The 21877-nt window shown below is 35.2% G+C and overlaps 1 protein-coding gene across 1 annotated transcript; it reads left to right on the forward strand.

Moving 5' to 3' along the window:
• Positions 1-16318: 16318 nt before the first annotated feature.
• Positions 16319-20709, forward strand: LOC145158489 (protein FAR1-RELATED SEQUENCE 3-like). Its single transcript, XM_079077382.1, has 4 exons — positions 16319-17452; positions 18380-18563; positions 18657-20593; positions 20677-20709. The coding sequence occupies exons 1-4, from the start codon at positions 16319-16321 to the stop codon at positions 20707-20709; spliced, it is 3288 nt and encodes a 1095-aa protein (XP_078933508.1).
• Positions 20710-21877: the final 1168 nt, after the last annotated feature.

The following is a 21877-nucleotide window of genomic DNA, read 5'->3' on the forward strand; positions in this document are numbered from 1 at the left end:
TACGATTTATGGTGATTTTTACAAAACTGCCTATCCTTTCAGAAACGAATCCGGACCAGTCTGTGAATATGAACATTTTAACACAAGTTATAGACTTCTAAAAATCATAATAAAAATTATGAATAAACTAGACACATTTTTTGAACTCTCAGAATTTACGGATTCAGTTTTCGACTTCGTATGATTTTTCTATGATTTTTCTAAAACAGTGTAGAAAGGTAAAAATCTAGGTAACAGCTTATAACTTTCATCACACTTTGTAACTTGTTGAGCAAAGTGTTAATCTTTGAGGATTTCATATTTTACATGTGTTTCTTGTTGTGGTATAATTATATAACAGAAAATACTCACTGAATTGTAAGAATCCTCCACCATTACCATTAGTACAAAACAAAGCATGATAAACATAGTTATATTTTGCTATACATTCGACTTACATAGAAAAGGGTTCTTATACACCACAAACAAAAATGCTAAACTATAATAGGTATAGTTAGGTTGCATATACATTACAAACATTTTGATAAATTATAATAGGTATAGTTTATGTTCATTTACATTACAAAAGGTTTTTTTTATACAAAAAGGGGTACAGATACAAAGTACCGGGTTTTCATATAAAAAGGGGTACAAATACAAAGTACCAGATTTATACAAAAAGGGGTACAAATACAAAGTACCGGGTTTATACAAAAATGGGTACAAATACAAAGTACCAGGTTTATACAAAAATGGGTACAAATACAAAGTACCAGGTTTTCATACAAAAAGGGGTACAAATACAAAGTACCGGGTTCATACAAAAAGGGGTACAAATACAAAGTACCGGGTTCATACAAAAAGGGGTACAAATACAAAGTATCGGGTTTATACAAAAAGGGGTACAAATACAAAGTACCAGGTTTACACAAAATGGTTTTTATGATATTAAAACTACGTATCGTTAGAATTGTTAGTTTTCAGCTATAATTGCTAAGTGTACATGTTAGAGTTATATAAAATTGAATTGAAATCGACTTAGAATTGTTAGGGTTTATACAAAAAGGGGTACAAATACAAAGTACCATGTTTACACAAAATGGGTCCGCCTTATCTCTTGTTCCTTGTTTGGTTGTGGACCTAGGGTAGACCCATTATATTCAACGGTTTATTTAACTTAAATTTTATATAACTTATATACGCTGAGTGATTATAGAAAGAATCTATGGTTCTTTCTAGGGTTCATTTTCGCATAACATAGGAGCATTCATTTCACACTTAACTAAGAAAATATTGGATTTTCTTGAAATCATACTCTATCGCTTTTACAAGGAAAATGGTTTCTTCCTCAAACAAAACTCTTATGAACTCACCAACTTAATTGTTGACACTTTTCAAAACTACTTGTATTCTCAGGAAATCAGTGAAACAGGAAACCAACAGCATTTTGAGGATGGGACGTTAAATCGTCAAACAATTCATTTTGTCATCATAATGTAATTGATTTTGAAACATGTAAACATATACTATGGTGTAACCTTTTCAATTATATTTATGATGGTTGTATTTACTTTGAGCACTATTATACTCGTTGTTATGATACTATACATGAAGTCATCCACCCCCGGACGTTTCCGCCATCCTTGGTTTGGGGGTGTGACAGTCGTCTTGCCCTCTCGGCCATCTGTGATCCTTAATGTCGCTGGAGCGGGTGTTACAACCGTTCGTACTATCCAAATCGGTCAATCCACCTTCTTGTGTCCCCTCCGATTGTAATGAAAGCAGATCAGACCTGAAGCATGGGTAATGGTGGTGGTAGCAGTGCAATACCTACCGACATTCACTGTCTTGTCATACTTATAGCAGCCCGAACCACCCGCCCTGCAAATCCAGTCATGCATCCTGCCACACTTGCCACAGCCGCCCCAATCCTGGTGGCCCCTCGATCTTGAATCAAAAACCTTGGGTTTCTTTGTTGAACCCTCTACAGTCTGGACCTGCTTTGCCTTCTACTTTCTGATTTACTCTAAATCGATTTCCCATTCTCGGGCCCTGGATATCATGTCATCTAATGTTTGACATGCTAAAAACCTAACAAACTCCATGATATTTGATCTCAGCATGTTGTGGTACCGAGTCATCTTTATCTCCTCGTCCGCAACATACTGGTGTACCAACAAATCTTTCTATTGGAACTTGGCAGTGATCTTTACCATAGTCTCAGTAGTCTGGCGCATATCCTGGAACTCCCTCAATAATTGTTTCACCTTGACAGCCGGTGCAAACTCCGCTCAAAACCGGGTCACAAACTCTGACTAGGTCATGGCCTCAATAGTTGGTGCTCCTAGAGCATATCCAAGTTCCTCCCACCAATCCCGGGCTCGATCCCTCACACAACCTGCAACAAACCTCACCTTCGACCCCTCCTAGCAGAAGCTAGTCATCTGGGCACACTCCATGTCTGCTATCCATTTCCTGGTGGAAATGGGGTCCTTCACCCCAAAGAACTTCGGTGCCCCACATCCCCTGAAATCCTTGAATGAGAGAGTGTGGGCTTCGTACTGATCAGTAGCTAACTCAGCTCTAAAGGCCCAAAAATTCTCCTCCATCAACTCAATGATACCTTCCTTGATCGTCCCGAACATCACCGGGGTCGTATCAATGATACCTCTCGTAATCTCAGACGCAATGAACTCACGTAATCCCTCTTTAATTAGTTTTGTGTCTGTGCCTGAACCCAATCTAGATCCTGAACCTCCTACTCCACCACATGTCATCACCATGCTGAAACACAATACGTAAACAATCAGTACACGCACGAAGAGGTTCACACTCCCGAAGTTTCTCAAAATCATCAAGGCCTTTGTTAGGGTGCAAAGTCACTTTTGGATTTCATGTGTGCTTAATCCTTTGTATGTGTGTAATGAGTTGTCTTTCCTTTATAAGGAAGTGAGTGACACTCATTTTATCTAAGTAAGAACTTTGAGAGCATTAGTTTAGAGAAAGAAATATTGCAACCCACTTGTACTCTTTCTAAGAAACTAATGAGATCTAAACCCAGATTTATTTACTCTTGTGTTCTTCATGCTCATGATTCTAGTATGATTTACTAAATCATTTCATATTACGCATTCGTCATCATAATCAACACCACTACAATTGGTATCAGAGCGGGTGTTCTTGATTTGATCAAGAATTGATCCATGATGACATTCTAGATTTTGTGATTCTTCATTGTGTTTTGATCTTCGTGTTTTAGAGAGTTTTTGGATTCTAGAAATCGAATTCATCCTTGATTCAATTCATTATTCGATTTTCTTCACTAGAATTCAAGTGATTTTTGTTTTCTCTCTCTAGAAAACTCATTCAAAATCATTTTCTCTCTTTAGAAAAACTCTAGATCTTATCGATTGATCAAAGATGGTGTACTTGTCTTATGATTCGTGGGTTGTGATCATTGAAGATGTCAAATACAAGTCAACGAAAACCAATTCTATGGATTATTGTTGAAAGGTGGCTTGATTTCATGGGGTACTATGGTTTCTTATGGAGGTTTGAAGGATGATCATGAAGATTGATTTTTCAACCACTTTCGAAGATTGGATGCTTGGTTGAAATCTCTTTGATCATGGTATCTTGGAGTGAAAATCAAAAGGAAGGAGAAGAAAGAGATTTGTTTAATAAGAAATACATTTCTCTTATTGAAAACCCAATTGATCTTCATGCTCTTAAGTATGTTGAAGTTCAAGACTATGGAGTTCAATGTGATGTTCTTGAGGTTCTTGAAGTTCATGACAATAAGATTCAAGTTGATTATCATGAAGATGAAAAAGTTTTTTCCTCAATTGGAGTTCACACCGATGATATTTTGTGTTCTTGTGATTCGTTTGAAGGAATGATTCCTTATCGAAAGCCGTTAATCCAAGAAATTCACAAATATAAAATTCCAAAAGATATGATCCAAACTTGTCAAGTTGAAGCTGTGGAAAATGGGTTTGTTCATGAATTCAAATCTTCAAGTTCCAAGAATATGAAAAGGAAAAAGAAGAAGAAGATTAAACGTAAAAACAAGCAGGTTTATTCACAAAAATCATCAAATGTTGTTGTGAAGCCGAAATTCATGAAGCAAATTTGGGTTCCAAAGCAACAATCTCCAAGTGTTGCATTGAATTTGAAGTTAAAACCCAAAAGTGTTGATGGTTCTTATGAAGATGTTCTTAGATCGTTGAAGAACACGAAGAACAAGTTGTACAACACGCATCATGGGTGGTACAAAGTTCAAATTAAAGATTTTTTTGTTTCAACAAAAGAACTAAGATCTTCAAAATTTGATTCTTTCGTTGCAAATGGAACTCAGATCGTCAAAAAGATATCTCAAATTCTCAAATGGATTCCAAAACGTCCATGATTTCGATTCGTGCTTTGCGTTTTTTCATTTTTGATCGCTTTGTATCATTGGATCAAATCCGTTTCTAACCCATTGATTGATCCAATTAATTTTTTTTAGATCAAACATCAAAATTAAAATCAAATGTTATTTCTTGATTTGTCAATGTTCATTCAAATTTGTTTTCGAAGCACAATCAAATCCAACTTTGAGCCCATTATGTCGAGATCTATTACTATTCATCCGATCTATCTTTGAGCCCAAATCGATTTCCCGATTTTATTCATTTGTTGACATATTTCTGAACTTTATTGACTCAAATTTAGAGATTCATTCGTAACTCTTAGTCGACACATCACCGTGAACCGGCTGTTAAATTCATAGTTTGAAATCGATTTTTGATGATATTGTTTGATTTCGATTTCAATTTTTGACTAATTTTGATTTTAGATTGTTTGAATCAATGAAGGATTGAACGATGTCTATTGGAGTCGAACTGATTTTGACTAAAATCTGTGTTCATGGGGTTATTGGAATCGAAGTGGATTGTTGAATATCGAGTGGTTATCTTAACAATCGAAGGTTTGGGATTGATTGAGCAGAATAACTTCGATTTTGATAATCAATGTCGATGATTTGAAAAGTCAAAGCTTCTTATAAATTCAAAATTGAGCTTTCGTTGATGAAGGAATGGTATCGAGATGTTGAGTTTGATTGATAACAGATGGTTTGGAGTCGATGGTCATAAGAACGATTTCGAAGGTTTGTTGATTTTGAAGTCGACAGTCATTAATTGGAATTGAACGGAGAATGCCTTGAGATCGAGAATCTTTGATTATTGTCGATGATTCATTGTCGAGGGCTCTTGTAAGGTCCGTTAATGTAGATCGAATGTGTTTGATTCTGGTTGTTGGTTCGATTTTGAATTGTTACAGGTTGATGGTCGATGGTCGAATTTTTTGGAGTCGTTGATGTCGAGGTCAATGCTTTGATGTCGATGTTCGAAGGAGTGATATCTATTGTTGCTGTTCGATTTCAAAGGATTGTTATTTTGATTTCGAAGGGTTAATTTTCCGGTTTGACTTTGAAGGATCGATTTCGAAGGTTGTGTGGTTGGGAATTTGATTTGGGGATGGTGAATTTGATGTGTAAAACGAAGGCTTCGTTATTGACTGATTGTGGAATCGAAATCGAAGGGTCTGTATGTGGATCGATGTCGAGGGGGTCTAAGTCGATTTTGAAGACTTTGATATGGGGAACTTTGGTCGTTGATGTCAAACAGTCAATTGGTAACGAGAAATCGAATGGTTGAATTGAAAAGCGAAGACTTGAATATTGAAATCGAAAGGTTGAATTATTTGGTTGTCAATGACCAAAGTCCAAACATGGTTCGTTAACGAAGGGTTGGAATCAATTGATGTTCGTTAGCGAAAGGGTTGTAGTTCTTTGTCGAGGTTTGAAGATAAAAAGTGAACCTATGATTTCTGTGAAACGAATTGGGAAGAAGAAAACAAACAGTTTCGATTTGGGTCCCTGATCTTTCGACGATTTGGCAATTTTCACCCAGATTCGATATTAAAGTAAAAATTTTATGAAGTATGAAGATGTTTCCCATTTAGTCCCCATCCTCCCCATCGAATTAACCCTGCAGTTTCGTAATAAATTCTGAGAAATAGAGAAATTTTCAAGTGCAGTCTCTGCAGTTTATGTGAATTAACGCTTTATACCCAATTTCGCAATTGGGGGAGTGTTTCGCATCTTAGACTGTTTTTGGCGCAACGGGTCCCTGTAGAATTCTGAAAGTGGTAGTTTTTACCTGGATTTTCGAAATTCTTGCAACTCTCACCCAAAAGTCGAAAATTTTCATAAATTTGGAAATTTTTTCGTGATTGTTTTTCAATGCAAGTTTTTCGCAGTTTAATGTTTTGCACACATCAAGGGGGAGTTATGTGAAGATTATTTCTTGGGCGTTTCTCAATCTTAATGAGTTTTATAATCATTTTTTGATTATAAAAGGGGGAGAATGAAGAGTGGGTATTCGAAGCTTATCAGGTATTCATTTGCGAACTTGAAGACCGGAATTACTTCGAGGGGGAGTTGGTCTTGATCGCACGAGCTCGTTGGATATTGAAGGGGGACATACAATCCTAACTTTGAGGGGGGGAATGTTAGGGTGCAAAGTCATGCTTGGATGTAGTTTGTGATTACCCTCTTGTATTGTGTAGTTGTCTTTCCTATAAACAGGAAGTGAGTGACACTCATTTATGTAATGTTCATTTGGAGAGTTACACTAGAGAGAGAATTGTACAAGACCCACTTTGTATTTTCTTTCTAGATATAATGAGAGCTTAAACCATATTTATTTACTCCTTGTGTTCATGATTCTTACAATCATTCACTAAATCTAATCACTTCCGTATATGTCATCATAATCAACACCACTACAGCCTTCCTTGGCTCGGGTATAGATCATGTGCTTTCAGTAGTATGAGCCCAATACTACCTTCCACACCTATCTATACCTTCCTCAAGGACAGTCTCAAATCCTCCAAGTCACTTCCATACTATCAATTACTTCATTCGCACTGTAAAGCGCCCTACGTGCTAAGACATTTCCTAGGCTTTCCTAGGGTTCCTTTCCCCACCACTCTCTACCATCAGCTGCAAAAGAGACTCCCTCCAATACATTCTAACTACCTCACGGATACAATTACATGTTACCGACACCAGATAATTTTCGACTGCTAGGTCCCACCTTACAACGGTTGGACTCAAACAAGAGTTACGCAATAAGGTTGAACCTAACCTTCAAAAATTATCTAATCCCCTCAACATATAATTTAACGTATTCGCTTAATAATTAGTTGACAACAGCGGGGCCCCTAGAAGCACAAAGCAAGCAGCATTCGAGCATTGAGTTCTAAACCAATGCATTACCTAACCAGGTATGGGTTTTTTGGGAAATACTTACTTGAGTTTGGCTGATTGCACACATTACACCCTTTTTTATGAAAATCTATTTATAAAATTCATTTTCTTTCAAAAAGATTACCAATTCCTCAATTTGAGTTCAGACACACCCGAGAGTGTGCCCGAATCCCTCAAACCAAGGCTCTTATACCAATTTGTAACGTCCCAAAAATACTATGTAAAATTTTATTTTTAAAACTATCAAAACATTCATTCATTCCAAAATCCATCAAAGTGTGATAATGTATAAAATAATCATCAAAGTACAAATCATATCTAAAATGTGGAATACTGGTGGCGGTGCAAACATGTCGGGTCCTTCCCTTTCGAACCAAAAGTACATGAAACCATAAACATAAAGCTGTAAGCACAAAGCTTAGTGAGTTTCCCCAAAATTCCCCATACCAAAACATACATAACTGCCAGAAACTAAACTGGGTCTATTTCATCCCTGAGTCTATTTCAACTCCTTCGGTATCTTTCAACCGGTACTCGGTCTATTTCACCCCCTGAGTCTATTTCAACTCCTTTGGTATCTTTCAACCGGTACTGGTTCTATTTCACCCCTGATTCTATTTCAACTCTTTCAGTATCTTTCAACCAATATTGGGTCTATTTCACCCCTACAACTAAGCATATAATGACATCAATAAGAGTCCCAAAGACAACAAACACATACAAGCATATCAACAAGTGTCACAAAGATAACTATCATCCTACAAACATAATCCAGTGAGTACACTGAAGATACTCGCCTCTCAGTCGATACTCAACTGCTAATGCCCTCTCTCTCTCTCTCTCTCTCTATATATATATATATATATATATATATATATATATATATATATATATATATATATATATATATATATATATATATGCCGAAATATAGGTGCTATACCTTACCTAGGCAATCATACAAGGCACACTCTCAATCCACTTCCTAAAAACTAAGAGTTGGCCAAAATTCAACTCAGTTCAAAAGTCAAAGGTCAAAGACAGAGTCCAAATCATCAACACTCCTCCACGTCGTGGCCTTCCTTGGCCACGCCATGGGCACAAAACGGCAAGACAGTCGTATGGCCTCTGGTCGCCACGTCGTGGTGACCTAGTGCCACACTGTCGGGACCAGTGTGAATGAATTGTTCAAATTAAGCTACTCTTAACTCATTTTCAGGGGCTCAAAAGCCCAGATCTACTCCTTCCCAACGTCTTAATGGATAAAGTTTCCAACTTTATCCATTAATGCAAGGTCTCAAAACCTAGGTTCTAAAGGCCATTTAAGATGTTCAACTCTTCAATTGAGTCCTTAATCACATGAGATACAAGTCCAAACATTCCAGAAAGCTTTTAGGGGTCCTATTGATCTCTAAAAATGTAAACTTTATGGACATGCATGCCCTATGCATGTCCTTCCTCAAATCTAGGTCAAAAAAGGAAAAGGGACCCAAATCTCATTCAAGATTTCCAAATCACAACAAATTCTTAGATCTATGAGATATAAGTTCCTTGGGACTCCTAAGAGTCCTAAATTTGCAAATCTCTTTACTCTGCTCAAAATCCAATGAAAGAGTGTATTAAGCAAAATAACTCTAATTATTGCTTGTTGGTCTCTTGCACAAAATCTTCCTCTACTTCCTTAAAAATCACCAAAAGCTAGAAAATTAGCTCCAAGAGCTTCAAGAAGATAAGGGTTAGGGTTTCTGATGGTTTGAGAGTGATAGAGGCCGAGGGTGAATAAACCATAGCCTCCTCATTCCTTTAAATAGGGTGCAAATCACAGAAATTAGGGTTTCATTAAAATCAGATGCCATGTCGTGGTGGGTCTTTGAAATCCCGCGATCTTTGAAAACATTTCCACGCCGTGGCCACCCAAAATAAAGACTTACAATATGATGGATTAGTTCGTACATGAAACGGTTGTTACAAGAGGAGCTCAAATCTTGAAGAGGGAGGCTAGGGTTGCTCCCAAAGAGTTTTAGATGTGATGGAGGCTAAGTAAATACCCTAAAACATTAATCCTTACCTTTAAATACATTGAAAACCTTAAAATCCATGGGCTTGGGCCGCACAACGTTCACCTCATGACAGCCTGTTTTTCACCTCGTGACGGCTCTCACATCGTGATAACATGCTTGTCACCTCGTGACGACTCTCTCGTTATGACAATATGCTTGTCACCTTATGACGATGGATTTTTACCCAATTCCACTCCAGCTTTGAACAATCATAATTTCTTCATTTCAACTTCGTTTTTGGCGATCTTTATATGCACAAAAACGTATTAACAAACCCCACAAATCTATATAATTACTTTTGACTTAATATATGCCGAGCTAAAATCATAATTCGTGCAAGAAACTTATATATTACTTTTCTCATTTTACCCTTTTGCTTCAAAGCACAAATCAAATGCTTAAATCACCCAATCTAACATTATCAACATTTGGAAGGGTCTAGACTTTATTCCCTTAAAGCCCAAGACTTTTACTGTATTCATTTACAACCTGCTATCCCAATATTAGAAACATCATAAAACAAAGTGTTATAATTGGTCCCTATGTGATAACAAAATTACAAAAATGTTCCATGTGTAAGACACAATTATAATAATAGTTGTTGTGTAAGATAAAGTTATAGAAATGGCCTGTGTATAATAGTAATGGTCCATATATTAGCAAAACTACAAAAATGGTCCCTGTATAATACGGAAATTACGTACATGGAGTGTATGTAAGACAAAATTAATATTCAAATGTAATAGTGAAATAATAATAGAAATTGTTCATTTGAAAGAAAATAATACAAAAATGGTGGAAAAAATATAAGATTAATAAATTTGTCGCAAACACGTTTTTAAAATTTTCATATTTCATTGGAAAATTTTCATGAAAAACTGAAAAAAATTTCTACAACCAAATACACATATTCGATTTTACATATGTTCAACTCTACAAAATTCCACATTTTGATAATAGACATAAGCATATTTTTAACAAATTATTATTTAAGCGATAAAATATAGATGTTGCTGTATATTGATGAAAATATAAATTTTACAAAAATTTGAAAAAACAAATGTTACATTTTACATCTCTTGAGTTTTGATAATTGCAAACAAACCTTGTAACACTTTCATGAGCTCTTTTTCATGTATGTAATAACTTCACTAAGTGTAATTCTATGCGAATGGAAGTAGAGATAATGAACCGATGATCACTATAAACTAGTAAACAATACCGGAATTTATGTTCTTGAATGGACTACAGGTTATGTACTTCAAAAGTAATTATTTTCGATATTCATGAAGAAAACTAAAATTCTGACAATGTAACTAAATTTTGATCCAAAGAAGTCATATTAACTGATATTTTTTCATAATATGTCGTTTATTATTAACATAATAATATATATGAATTACAACATTAAAGTGGACCTTGATTATTATGGGCCGAGTAAGCCAAGAATAGAGAATATTACAAATCAAACAAATTTGTAAAAATGATCCAACTGGTATGTCGATTTTCATTATTATTATTTTCTTTTAATTTTAAACCTTTTAAAAGTTATAAATTTGGTCTTTTTTACATATTTTAGTTGTAGATTTAGTCCAGGTCAAAATTAAAGACTAATATATATATATATATATATATATATATATATATATATATATATAATATCTTTACTTCTACATATAAAAAGTTATGTTTTTTAACATTTAACATATTATACTTAGTTTATTAGTTTTAATATATTGTTTGATGTAAACCATTATCATTTTAAAGCTACAACTTTTGAATAATTTGTATAAAATACTTCAATTATTAATTTAAATATAACATTACAGGGTCAACTTAAATATAAACTTTGGTTTAACTTAAACAACACAAAAAATATTTTGTAAATAGTTAAAAATGATAAACTGTAGTGTCTTTCTAATAATGATTATAAGTTGGTTAATAAGGTTAAATAAATATCAAACCTAAAGTGTAATTATAAATAAACGAAATTTCAGTTTTAAAATAATATCTTTACTTCTACTTATAAAGTTATGTCTTTAACTTTTAACATATAATACTTAATTTAATATGTTGTTGTATGTAAACCATTATCATTTTAAAGCTACAACTTTTGAACAGTTTGGAAAAATACTTAAATTGTTAATTTAAATATAAAATTACAGTGTCAACTTACAAATAAATTTCAGTTCCACTTAAAAAACCCAATGAATATTTTGTGAATAGTTAAAAGTGATAAATTGTAATGCTAAATGCAAAAAACTAAATTATAATCTCAATTTAACTAAAATATTTCCTAAATATATTTGTATAATCGTTAGAAGTTTTCAAATAAGTAGTTTAATATAACTTACAATAAAAATAGTTAAAAATAAATTTATATAAATGATTATATTGTTACCTTTAAAATCAAAAAACATATATATATATATATATATATATATATATATATATATATATATATATATATATATATATATATATATATAGGGAAAAGTGAATATACCTAACAACCTCATATAAGCTTAGGTACCTAACCTCTAATACTACGTCTTTTTGGTTGATTTCCACAAATCTGATTATTTTAAATTTTAATTAAAAAAGCAGTTTCCATAACTATTTCATAGGGACGTGATTGTATACGTGAGATTTTTGTTGATTATTCTCAATCAGTTGTTTTCTTTTAACCTATTAATCGATTTTTGCTCCTCATTGTTGTCAATCGATCGGATTCTATTTTCTGGCTGATCAGGAGTCGTACTTTTCAATTGATTGTTGCTGTTTGCTGTAAGTGGAAATTAAGATATCATACTTATGCTTTTTTTGTTATCAGAAACATAAGTGAATTAAAATATGAGGCTTACGTGATTTTTCAATTGTGCATATTGTATACATTAATTAAACATTAATGGCGAATTTGGAATTCGTGTTTGATCATTTGTGTAACCATTCTTCCATTAATTTCCTGTTTCTTGTTTTTATCTTCACTCCTCACTGAGGAATCAAACTAGGCATTAATGGTGTAATCAATTGAATAGTTAATCAACTTGTATGCATTACAGATGAAGAAAATTATGAGGCTTATGCGATTTTCCAATTAGCCATCTTGTATACATAGTTGCAGACAAAACCTTATTTGATTCCAGTTGAGAGATGAGGGGTCACCAACCAACAGGAGTATGGACGGAAGTCCGATGAAGGAAGAACAGGAACATGTTTCAGTTGAACAATGAACTGGCAAACTATTATGTCACGGGGTTCCCTGATAGGTACAAAGAAGGAGGAGATACGCGAGCCATTTAGTAGATTTGGGAAGGTAATGGACGTGTATCTTGGACTAAAAAAGGATTATTACAGAAGAAACTTTTCCTTCGTTAGATATGTCGGCATCAAAGACATTGAAGTCTTGGAGTCGAAACTACAAGGCATCAAATGTAGAGGCAATATACTCGAGGTGAATATCTCGAAACATCAATGGAAACCCAAACAACATCAACAACAACAGCCAATCTGGCAGCCCGTGCCAAGAAAGAATATGCAAACTAACAACTACCATGGTGAGCAAAAGTATTATTTGAAGCTAAGAGGTAATAGACCTTATGCCCAATTCATCAATGATACTAACGGAAAGAAATCCCAACAACATACATCTACGATTACTTTAAATCCCAACACGTTCATGACAGATTGGTTGAAGAAAGGAGTACTAATTGGTGAAACACACAGCCTCGATCACATGGCCAATATCCATGCACTTGGTATCATAAACGAAGAAACGAAGAAACGAAGTATCTAGGTGGCCTTAAACTGACGATACATTTCAGATGGTCAGTAAAAGCAAAAGAGTATCTAGAAGATAGAAGTCGGTGGCAAGATTGATTCAAGTGGTTGACTATGGCAGACCAGTATGATATGGCGTTTGAAAGAGTAGCATGGATTAAAATTACTGGTGTCCCTCTACAACTTTAGGAAGAAAACAATTTCTTGATCATTACTAGTAGATATGGTATAGTTATTAAATTCATTTGATGGCATAGCGAATAGAAGAGACTACTCCATGGGAAAAGTCGGTGTACTCACTTCATCAAGGAGATGGATCAATGAAGAAATCACGATTAATTCAAATGGACAGGAATTCAAGGTTGGTGTCGTGGAGTACACCGACGAATGGTCTCCATTCAAACCCACCACATTCGATAAGGTTGATGAACATGACGAGGATGACAATAATACAGAAGGAATTTCTGAAACTTGGATGGAGGAGGAGACGGAAGAACCAGAAGAAGGGGAAATTCGACCAGAGGCCATGGCGGAAAATCTGGCCCAACCGGTCGATCATCAAACTCCAGCGACCGTGAAGAAGACATCGGTAACCGGAGGAAACAAAAAGTCTCCAAGCAATGCACCGTTGGAACCAAATCACGAGACATCGTGTTTCAATGTATTAAATGATCTTAATGCTGGAACGTCGCATGAAGTTCCCAGTGCCTTTTCTAGGTCAATTGAACACCGTGATGCTCCTGTTAAACACATGATGGATCGCACCCCAAAAGTTGGGCCTTCAGCTACATATAATATCGGGCCACTGGAAAAGTTAGTCCCACTAGGTTGTTTTGGGCCATTCCCCTACAATACTAATAAACCTTTTTCATTCACATCCCCTCAAGCCCATAAAAATGATTCCTAAACAGTGGCGGTGGACATAAATATAAAAAAAAAAGGAAAAGGGATAAGGTAGTACTACATTCCCCAAATTCCCTGATACAAGATTCCAATTCAAATCCTCCCATCTCAATGTCGAAATTGGTGGCTTCTAATTTTTCCAATGAAGAGATGGATTCAATCGTGAATCTCTTGAACGGAGATGGTGTTAGTCCTATCAACAATAATCCACAGGAGAATAATGAAAGTTCTCAATCACCAGAAGCTAGAGACACGGCTGCAATTGGAAATTTGGTCGGGTTCCAAATTGACGCTACCGACCCTGGGATTGCAGAAACTGAGGCAGAATCCGGAGAGAAATTTGGTAACCTATGAATTGCATGACACTCAACATCATGGGAATAGGCGAAGTGGCAAAGGTCAAGTGGGTTAGGAAACTGAAGCATGTTCATAAAGCAAATTTTGTAGGGTTACAAGAAACACAAATGACCGAGTTTAAAAGAATCGATGTGATCGGATGCTGGGGATCCCACGATTTTGATTTTGAAGGCGTTAATTCTAGTGGGAGATCAGGGGGATTACTATCCATTTGGAACAGGCACTGCTTTTCCAAAAAGGAGACCATTAAATCTAGACATTATCTAATAATAATCGGCAAATGGATTAGAATCGACAGGGATACAATTCTTGCAAATATATATGGGCCTCACAGCCTCGGTGAACAAAAGAAACTATGGATCGAATTATCAAACATAAAAAATGCAAGGCCTGGTAACTAGACCTTTTTTGGAGATTTCAATGTAGTACGAAGGGCTGAAGAAAGATGTAACTCGAACTTTTGTCCAGTAAGTGCTTACTATTTCAACAAGTTCATTCAAAAGACAGAACTACAAGATTTTAGGATGGGGGTGAAATCTACACATACATGTCTAGAGCTGGTGCAAAATTAAGCAAATTGGACAGGTTCTTGGCATGTCCAAACTTTCTAGAAGTCTTCCATTCACTAGCTGTTACAGCACATCCACACGAATTATCGGATCATTCTCCAGTCACCTTAATTAGCACATCCTCTGACTTTGGACCTCCACCGTTCAAACTATTCAACTCATGGCTACTAATAGACGGGTTCGACCACACTGTTAAGAAAGCATGGGGGAGTTTCATAGGTATGGCAATCCGGATGCATATCTTGCTGCTAAATTAAGATTCCTAAAAAACGAAATCAAAGTATGGAGGAAAAAATCGGATGAGGAGAAACACAGGAGATTTTGAATATCAAATCAGTGGTAGCTAAAATTGAAAAGGCTGCTGAGTCACGACCACTTACTGATCAAGAATTAGATGTCAGGAATCATGGCTTACAAAAGATACTAGAATTGGAGAAACTAGCAGTGACGGATCTAAAACAAAAGGCTCGGGTGAAATGGAATGTTGAAGGAGATGAAAATATTTTTTCCATGGCTTTATCAGTAGTAAGAACAAGAGTAAAAGAATTCATGGTCTAATGCTAAATGGCAAGTGGACCTCATATGTCATCGAAGTAAAAGAAGCAGTCTTCCAGTTTTTCAAAAACAAATTGGAGATCGAGACCTAAACTCATTAGCCCTTATTTCAAATCCCTCTCCATGATGCAGGCAATCAAACTTGAAGCTCCATTCAGTTATAAAAAAGAAGTTAAAGACGCTGTATGGTCATGTGGGAGCGATAAGGCTCCTGGACCTGATGGTCTAACTTTCAAATTTATAAAAACCTACTGGGAGATAATCAAAGATGATGTTATGCAATTCGTTCTTCACTTTGATAATTTTGGGACCCTTGCAAGAGGCTATAATTTGACTTTCATATCACTGATCCCTAAGGTCAATGATCCCATCTCCCTTACAGATTACCGCCCCATCAGTCTCATGGGATGCATGTCTAAAATCATCTCAAAAATCGTTGTAATACGACTTAAATCAGTCATTGGTGACCTTATCGGAGATGTACAGTCAGCGTATGTGGAAGGCAGGAGCATTTTAGACGACCCATTAATGATAAATGAGTTACTCTCTTGGTCAAAGGTAGCCAAAAAGAAGATTTTGATGTTCAAAGTCGACTTTGACAAAGCGTTTGACTCCATCAACTGGGAGTATCTCGACTCGGTACTACTACAGATGGGATTAAATAGAGACAATGGGTTCGTGGCTGCCTTAATTCATCCCGGGCCTCGGTGTTAATCAATGGTTCACCAACACGCGAGTTTGACATATCCAAAGGTGTCCGTCAAGGAGATCCCCTATCCCCTTTCCTTTTTATCATAGCCATGGAAGGCCTCAATGTAGCTTTTGAGGCAGCAAAAGAAAAAGGTATCTTCAAAGGTATCCAAATCCCTAATCTCGGCCCCACCCTATCACACCTGTTCTATGCAGACAATGCCTTATTCGTGGGTGAATGGTCCAGATCCAACTTAAAAAACTTAGCGAGCATTCTGAAATGTTTCAATACATCTTCGGGCCTCAAAGTAAACTTTCACAAATCAAAGGTTTTTGGTATTGGTGCCTCAGTTAGAGAAACTAAGAACTGGGCTAGCATTCTTGGGTGTGAAGCGGGTTCACTTCCTTTCAATTACCTTGGAGTACCAGTTGGAGCAAATATAAACTTAAAGAAAAAATGGAAACCAATCATCGATAAACGCCAATCCAAGCTTTCTTCTTGGAAATCAAAGACTCTCTCATTCGGGGGAAGATTAACATTAATCAGCTCTGCCCTGGCGAACCTTCCCACATACTTCTTATCTCTCTTCAAAGCTCCGAGGGCTGTTACGGAAAAAATAGACCAGATTAGACGAAGATTCTTATGGGGTGGAGATGAAAGCAAAAGGAAAATCCATTGGGTATCTTGGGACAAAGTAGTTGCTCCCAAATCTGATGGTGGATTAGGTGTGGGAACAATTCGTACCCTAAATACTAGTCTGCTAGTAAAATGGTGGTGGCGTTTAAAAACTGAGAAGAACTCACTTTGGGTCAAAGTTGTAAAAGGAATTCACAATCTCTACAGTAAACCACATGATTATATCTCAAACCAGAGAATAAGAGGTGTGTGGAACAACATTGCAGCAAGCAAGAATGATCTTAAAAAACTTGGTTTGGACATTATGGATGTTTTTCAACTAAACATCAAATCCGGGGATAATACACTTTTCTGGTATGATAGATGGGCAGGCCCGGTTACACTTGGTGAAAAATACCCTTCCCTTTTTGAGCTTGAATCTAGAAAGAAATTATTTGTGTTTGATAGAATCATAAATAATCAATTTGAAGCCCATTGGAAATCCAGTGTGGTTGAAGATACCGAACTGCAGTGCATCAATAACCTCAAAATTGAGTTATCACGGGTACAACTGGAACCTGGCGAAGACCAATGGACTTTTGCAATAGATAGCGGCAATCACTTCACAGTAAGCCTACTAAGAAAAAAACTAGAACAATCACTATACCCCAATCGTGTTGTATCAAATTTTAAATGGAACAAGATATCCCCCGACCAAAGTGAATTGTTTTATATAGAGAGCGATACAAATGAAGATCTCGTCCACAGTGGGATTGAGATGCAAAGGGGTTGACATAGAAAATGACAAATGTGGTGCCTATGTTAATGGAGTGGAATGCTCATATCACATCCTCGTACATTGTCCATTTGCCTGTGAGGTCAGGAAGGCTATATTCAAATGGTGTGGTTTACAACAGAAAGATTTCATATCAGTTGGTGACTTAATAGCTTTCGCAAAAAATTGGGGTAGATGCAAAAGGAAGCGAAATAGATTCCTTAGCATTTGTCATGGCTTAATCTGGATTCTGTGGAAACTAAGGAATGATCGGGTGTTCAATGGAGTATTCCAAAATCCTAATTATGGTGCAGGGGCAATTAAGTCTTTGGTGTTCTTTTGGATAAAGTGCAGGGGCAAAGATGGAATTGGCGATTGGGAAAACTGGAACGCTTCTCCGTTTTGATTTTAACATAATATAAATGTATCTAATTCCATGAAATATGTTGTTTCGCTTTTTGTGATTCTGTTCCTTTGCTAGTTACTTGCTAGTCGAGGTCCGTTTTTAATAATATTCGTCGTTTCCAAAAAAAAAATCTTGTATACATTAATTAAACATTAATGGTGATTTTGGAATTGGAGTTTGATCATTTGTGTAACCATTCTTCCATTAATTTCCTTTTTTTTAATCTTTACTCCTCATAAGGAATCAAACTATGCATTAACGATGCTAATTAATTGAATGGTTAATAGACTTGATTAGAGACGGAAAAAAATGCTTAATTGATAAGCAATTTCATGTATAAGTTGTTGATGGTGTTTTTTACTTTAATTATTCAGGGCATGATGGATGAAGAAGTTGCTCAACCTACTGATACACATGTTATAGATAATAATGAACCAAACGGAATGGCAGAATGTAATGAAGGCAAACATAAGGATGAAAGTATAGTGGGAAAGGTTTTCGATACACCTGATGATGCATATACATTTTATAATGATTATGGATTTTTACATGGATTTGGTATACGTCGTGATTCCACATTTAAACATAAGTTGACAAAGGAACCTTATCGGAAATTATATGTATGCGACAAATAAGGTTTTAAACGGTTAGACGATAATGCTTCAAGTGGAATTAAGAAAAAACGTCGTAGAGAAGTTAGACTCGGATGTAAAGCAGAACTTCGAATTTCAAAAAATAAGGATGGTAAATGGTTTGTAGACTCGTTTAATGACACACACAATCATGATATGAGCATGACACCAACGAAGGTGATGAAGCATCGATCTCATAACAAGTTACATCGTTCAATGGAATGCAAATCTCTTATGATGGAACTAGGTCAAGCAGGATTGAAACCTTGTAATGTTAGAAAGGCTATTAATGGAATGAAAACCTCAGTCGTAGCTGGTGTTACTTCAAAACAGTGTGTTGATGTCTTATCTGAGCAACGAAAACAATACAGAGGAAAGGAGTTCTATGGACTTATAAAACATTTCCAAGATAAAGCCTTAGTGGATAATGAACAATACTTTTCTGTGGATTTGTGTGATGATGGGTGTCCTAAAAATATTTTTTGGGCTGATGGAAGATCAAGAGACACCTATACTAAATTTAACGATGTTGTTGTGTTTGATGTCACTTATATGACAAACAAATTCAAGATGTCATTTGCTCCCTTTGTTGGTGTTAATCATCATGGGCAATCTATACTTTTTGGTGGAGCATTGCTAGAAAACGAAAAAGAAGAAACTTTTGAATGGTTATTTGAGCAATTCCTTAAATGTATGTTTGGCAAATGTCCGAAGGCAATTATTACTGATCAAGACAAAGCTATGGGCAATGCAATAAAAAAAGTGTTTCCAAACACTCGACATCGTTTTTGTGGATGGCATATTAAGAAGCATGAACATGAACACATTAAACTGTATGTTTCCCGTTATAGTGATTTTAAAGAATCATATACAGAATGGGTAAATAGTGACACCATTGAAGAATTTGAAACTAGGTGGGAAGTTATACGTGATAAGTATAGATTGGAAAACAATTGTTGGATAAGTGACATGTATGACCAACGAATACACTGGGCTAAAGCCTTTTTAAAGGATGTTTTCATGGCTGGTATGACCACAAGCGGACGAAGTGAGAGTATTAATTCATTTTTTGATGAATTTGTTAACTCAAAGACTATGTTGAACGAATTCGTAGTGCAATATGACAAAGCAGTTGATTCTCGAAGGGCCGCCGAAGAAGATGAAGACTTCAAGACTATGAACTCGAGACCGGTTCTTTCTTCTATTCATCCAATCGAAGAAAAAGCAAGTGAGTATTATACAAGAAAGATTTTTTATATGTTCAGAAAAGAATGGATAGAAGCTACTAGCAATTTAACTCACGAGACTATAAGCAAGGGTACTGAAGAAAGCAAATATCGAGTGGGACAACTAAAAGTTGAAAAAACATATTGGCGAATTGTTACCTTTCGTTTTTCTAATGAAGTCAGTGTCACATGTTCGTGTTCTAAGTATGAGACATGTGGGATTTTATGCAAACATTGTATATATGTGATGAAGAAAAGACATGTTGAAACACTACCTATTCACTATATTTTACATCGGTGGACGCTTAATGCTAGGTACAAGGTGGGTAATAGTAGAATCGGACTCGAAGAAATAAACAATGAAAACGAAGTTAGTGCCTACATATTATGGTGTGTTTGTTCAAATTTTACTAAAGTAATTAATCAAGCAAGAGACTCCCCTTCGGATATACAAAAACTTAATAATCTATTGATAAGTATTTTAGATGATCAAGCAACTCGGAAGAAACCTATAGCATTTGAGAATGCATCTCAAGGTTCTTGTGTGGGAATTTCACAAGTAGATATGATGCCTCAATTATCTGTCAGGGATCCTTTTGATCCAACTAACACGAAAGGGCGTCCTAGAGTTGCAAGTAGAATTAAGTCTTCTTTAGAAGCCCCGAAAAAACGAATGTGCTCTTACTGCCAAAGATTAGGTCATTACGCTACTATTTGTTCAAAAAGAAAAGTAAGTTTGATAATAACTTATTTTTTAATGATTTTACAAGTTTGATAATCATATTAACGATTTATTTACTTTTCATGTATCAGGAAGATGAATCGATGCAAGAGAAAGATGGATAAGATGTGTAGTTTCTTTGAGAAAATGACAAATCTACACATTTCTTGACATTCTATTTTTGTTAATTGCATTTTTTTCTTTGTTTTGGAGAAAACAGATTTATGCAAATCTAGATAGTTTATATTTTTGTTGATTGCATTTTTTCTTTGTTTTGGTTAAAAACGAAAATATTATGCCATTTTTGGTTAAAAACGAAAGTAGTTTGCCATTTTTCGTTAAAAATGAAAGTAAGCTGCCATTTTTGGTTAAAAATGAAAATATTCTGTCATTTTTGGTTAAAAACGAAAATATTATGCCATTTTTGGTTAAAACGAAAGTAGTTTTTACCATTTTTCGTTAAAAATGAAAATATTCTGCCATTTTTGGTTAAAAACGAAAATATTATGCCATTTTTGGTTAAAAACGAAAGTAGTTTTTACCATTTTTCGTTAAAAATGAAAGTAGGCCGCCATTTTTGGTTAAAAACAAAAATATTCTGCCATTTTTGGTTAAAAACGAAAATATTCTGCCATTTTTCGATAAAAACGAAAGTAGGCTGCCATTTTTGGTTAAAAATTAAAGTACGTTGTCATTTTTGGTTAACAACGAAAGTATCTGTCATTTTTGGTTTAAAATGAAATTAGGTTCAAACCAAATTAAAACGAGGGGCATTATTGTCTTAACTTGGTTTATAAAGATTAAGTTGTTAGTTTTTGTTAAAAACTGTATGTACATTGCTATTTATGGTTAAAAGTCGTAGTACATCGAAAAGTACACATGTATAAATACATCGGTCATTAGCCACACAAAAACATAATTCAAGTACATTGATATTATTGATAAAATGTAAGTACATTGTCATTTGGCAAACTAATATATGATACACTAATAGATAAAACAATCTGTCAATATACAAACACTATAAAACTCTTTTCCTGGACACAATGAGAACCCGTCAGTTTGTTTCTTGAAAGCTCATGCTTGATAGTCATCATAAATTCATAATACACAAAATCATTTGAAATAGAAGCATCATATAGAAGCTGAATCACTAGCATGATAAATTCTGTCACAAAATGGCCTGCACTCAAATACTGAAAATAGTTTTAGCAAAAATAAAAATAAATAATGGGTTTATAACTTTATATAATAATGGTTGTTCAAAAGCACGAACCTTAACTGTGCGGGAAA

This window comes from Lactuca virosa, chromosome 2 (assembly GCF_052849685.1).
Source record: "Lactuca virosa cultivar CGN04683 chromosome 2, Lactuca_virosa_CGN04683_v6, whole genome shotgun sequence".
Taxonomy (NCBI): Eukaryota; Viridiplantae; Streptophyta; class Magnoliopsida; order Asterales; family Asteraceae; genus Lactuca; species Lactuca virosa.

Bases quoted from the DNA above. Each gene is read 5' to 3' on its own strand.
- LOC145158489 (XM_079077382.1), top strand. From the start codon at position 16,319: ATGGAAGGCCTCAATGTAGCTTTTGAGGCAGCAAAAGAAAAAGGTATC. The intron at 18,564-18,656 runs GTATACGTCGTG...TTAAACGGTTAG, and splicing joins TGGATTTTTACATGGATTTG to ACGATAATGCTTCAAGTGGA. The intron at 20,594-20,676 runs GTAAGTTTGATA...TTCATGTATCAG, and splicing joins CTATTTGTTCAAAAAGAAAA to GAAGATGAATCGATGCAAGA.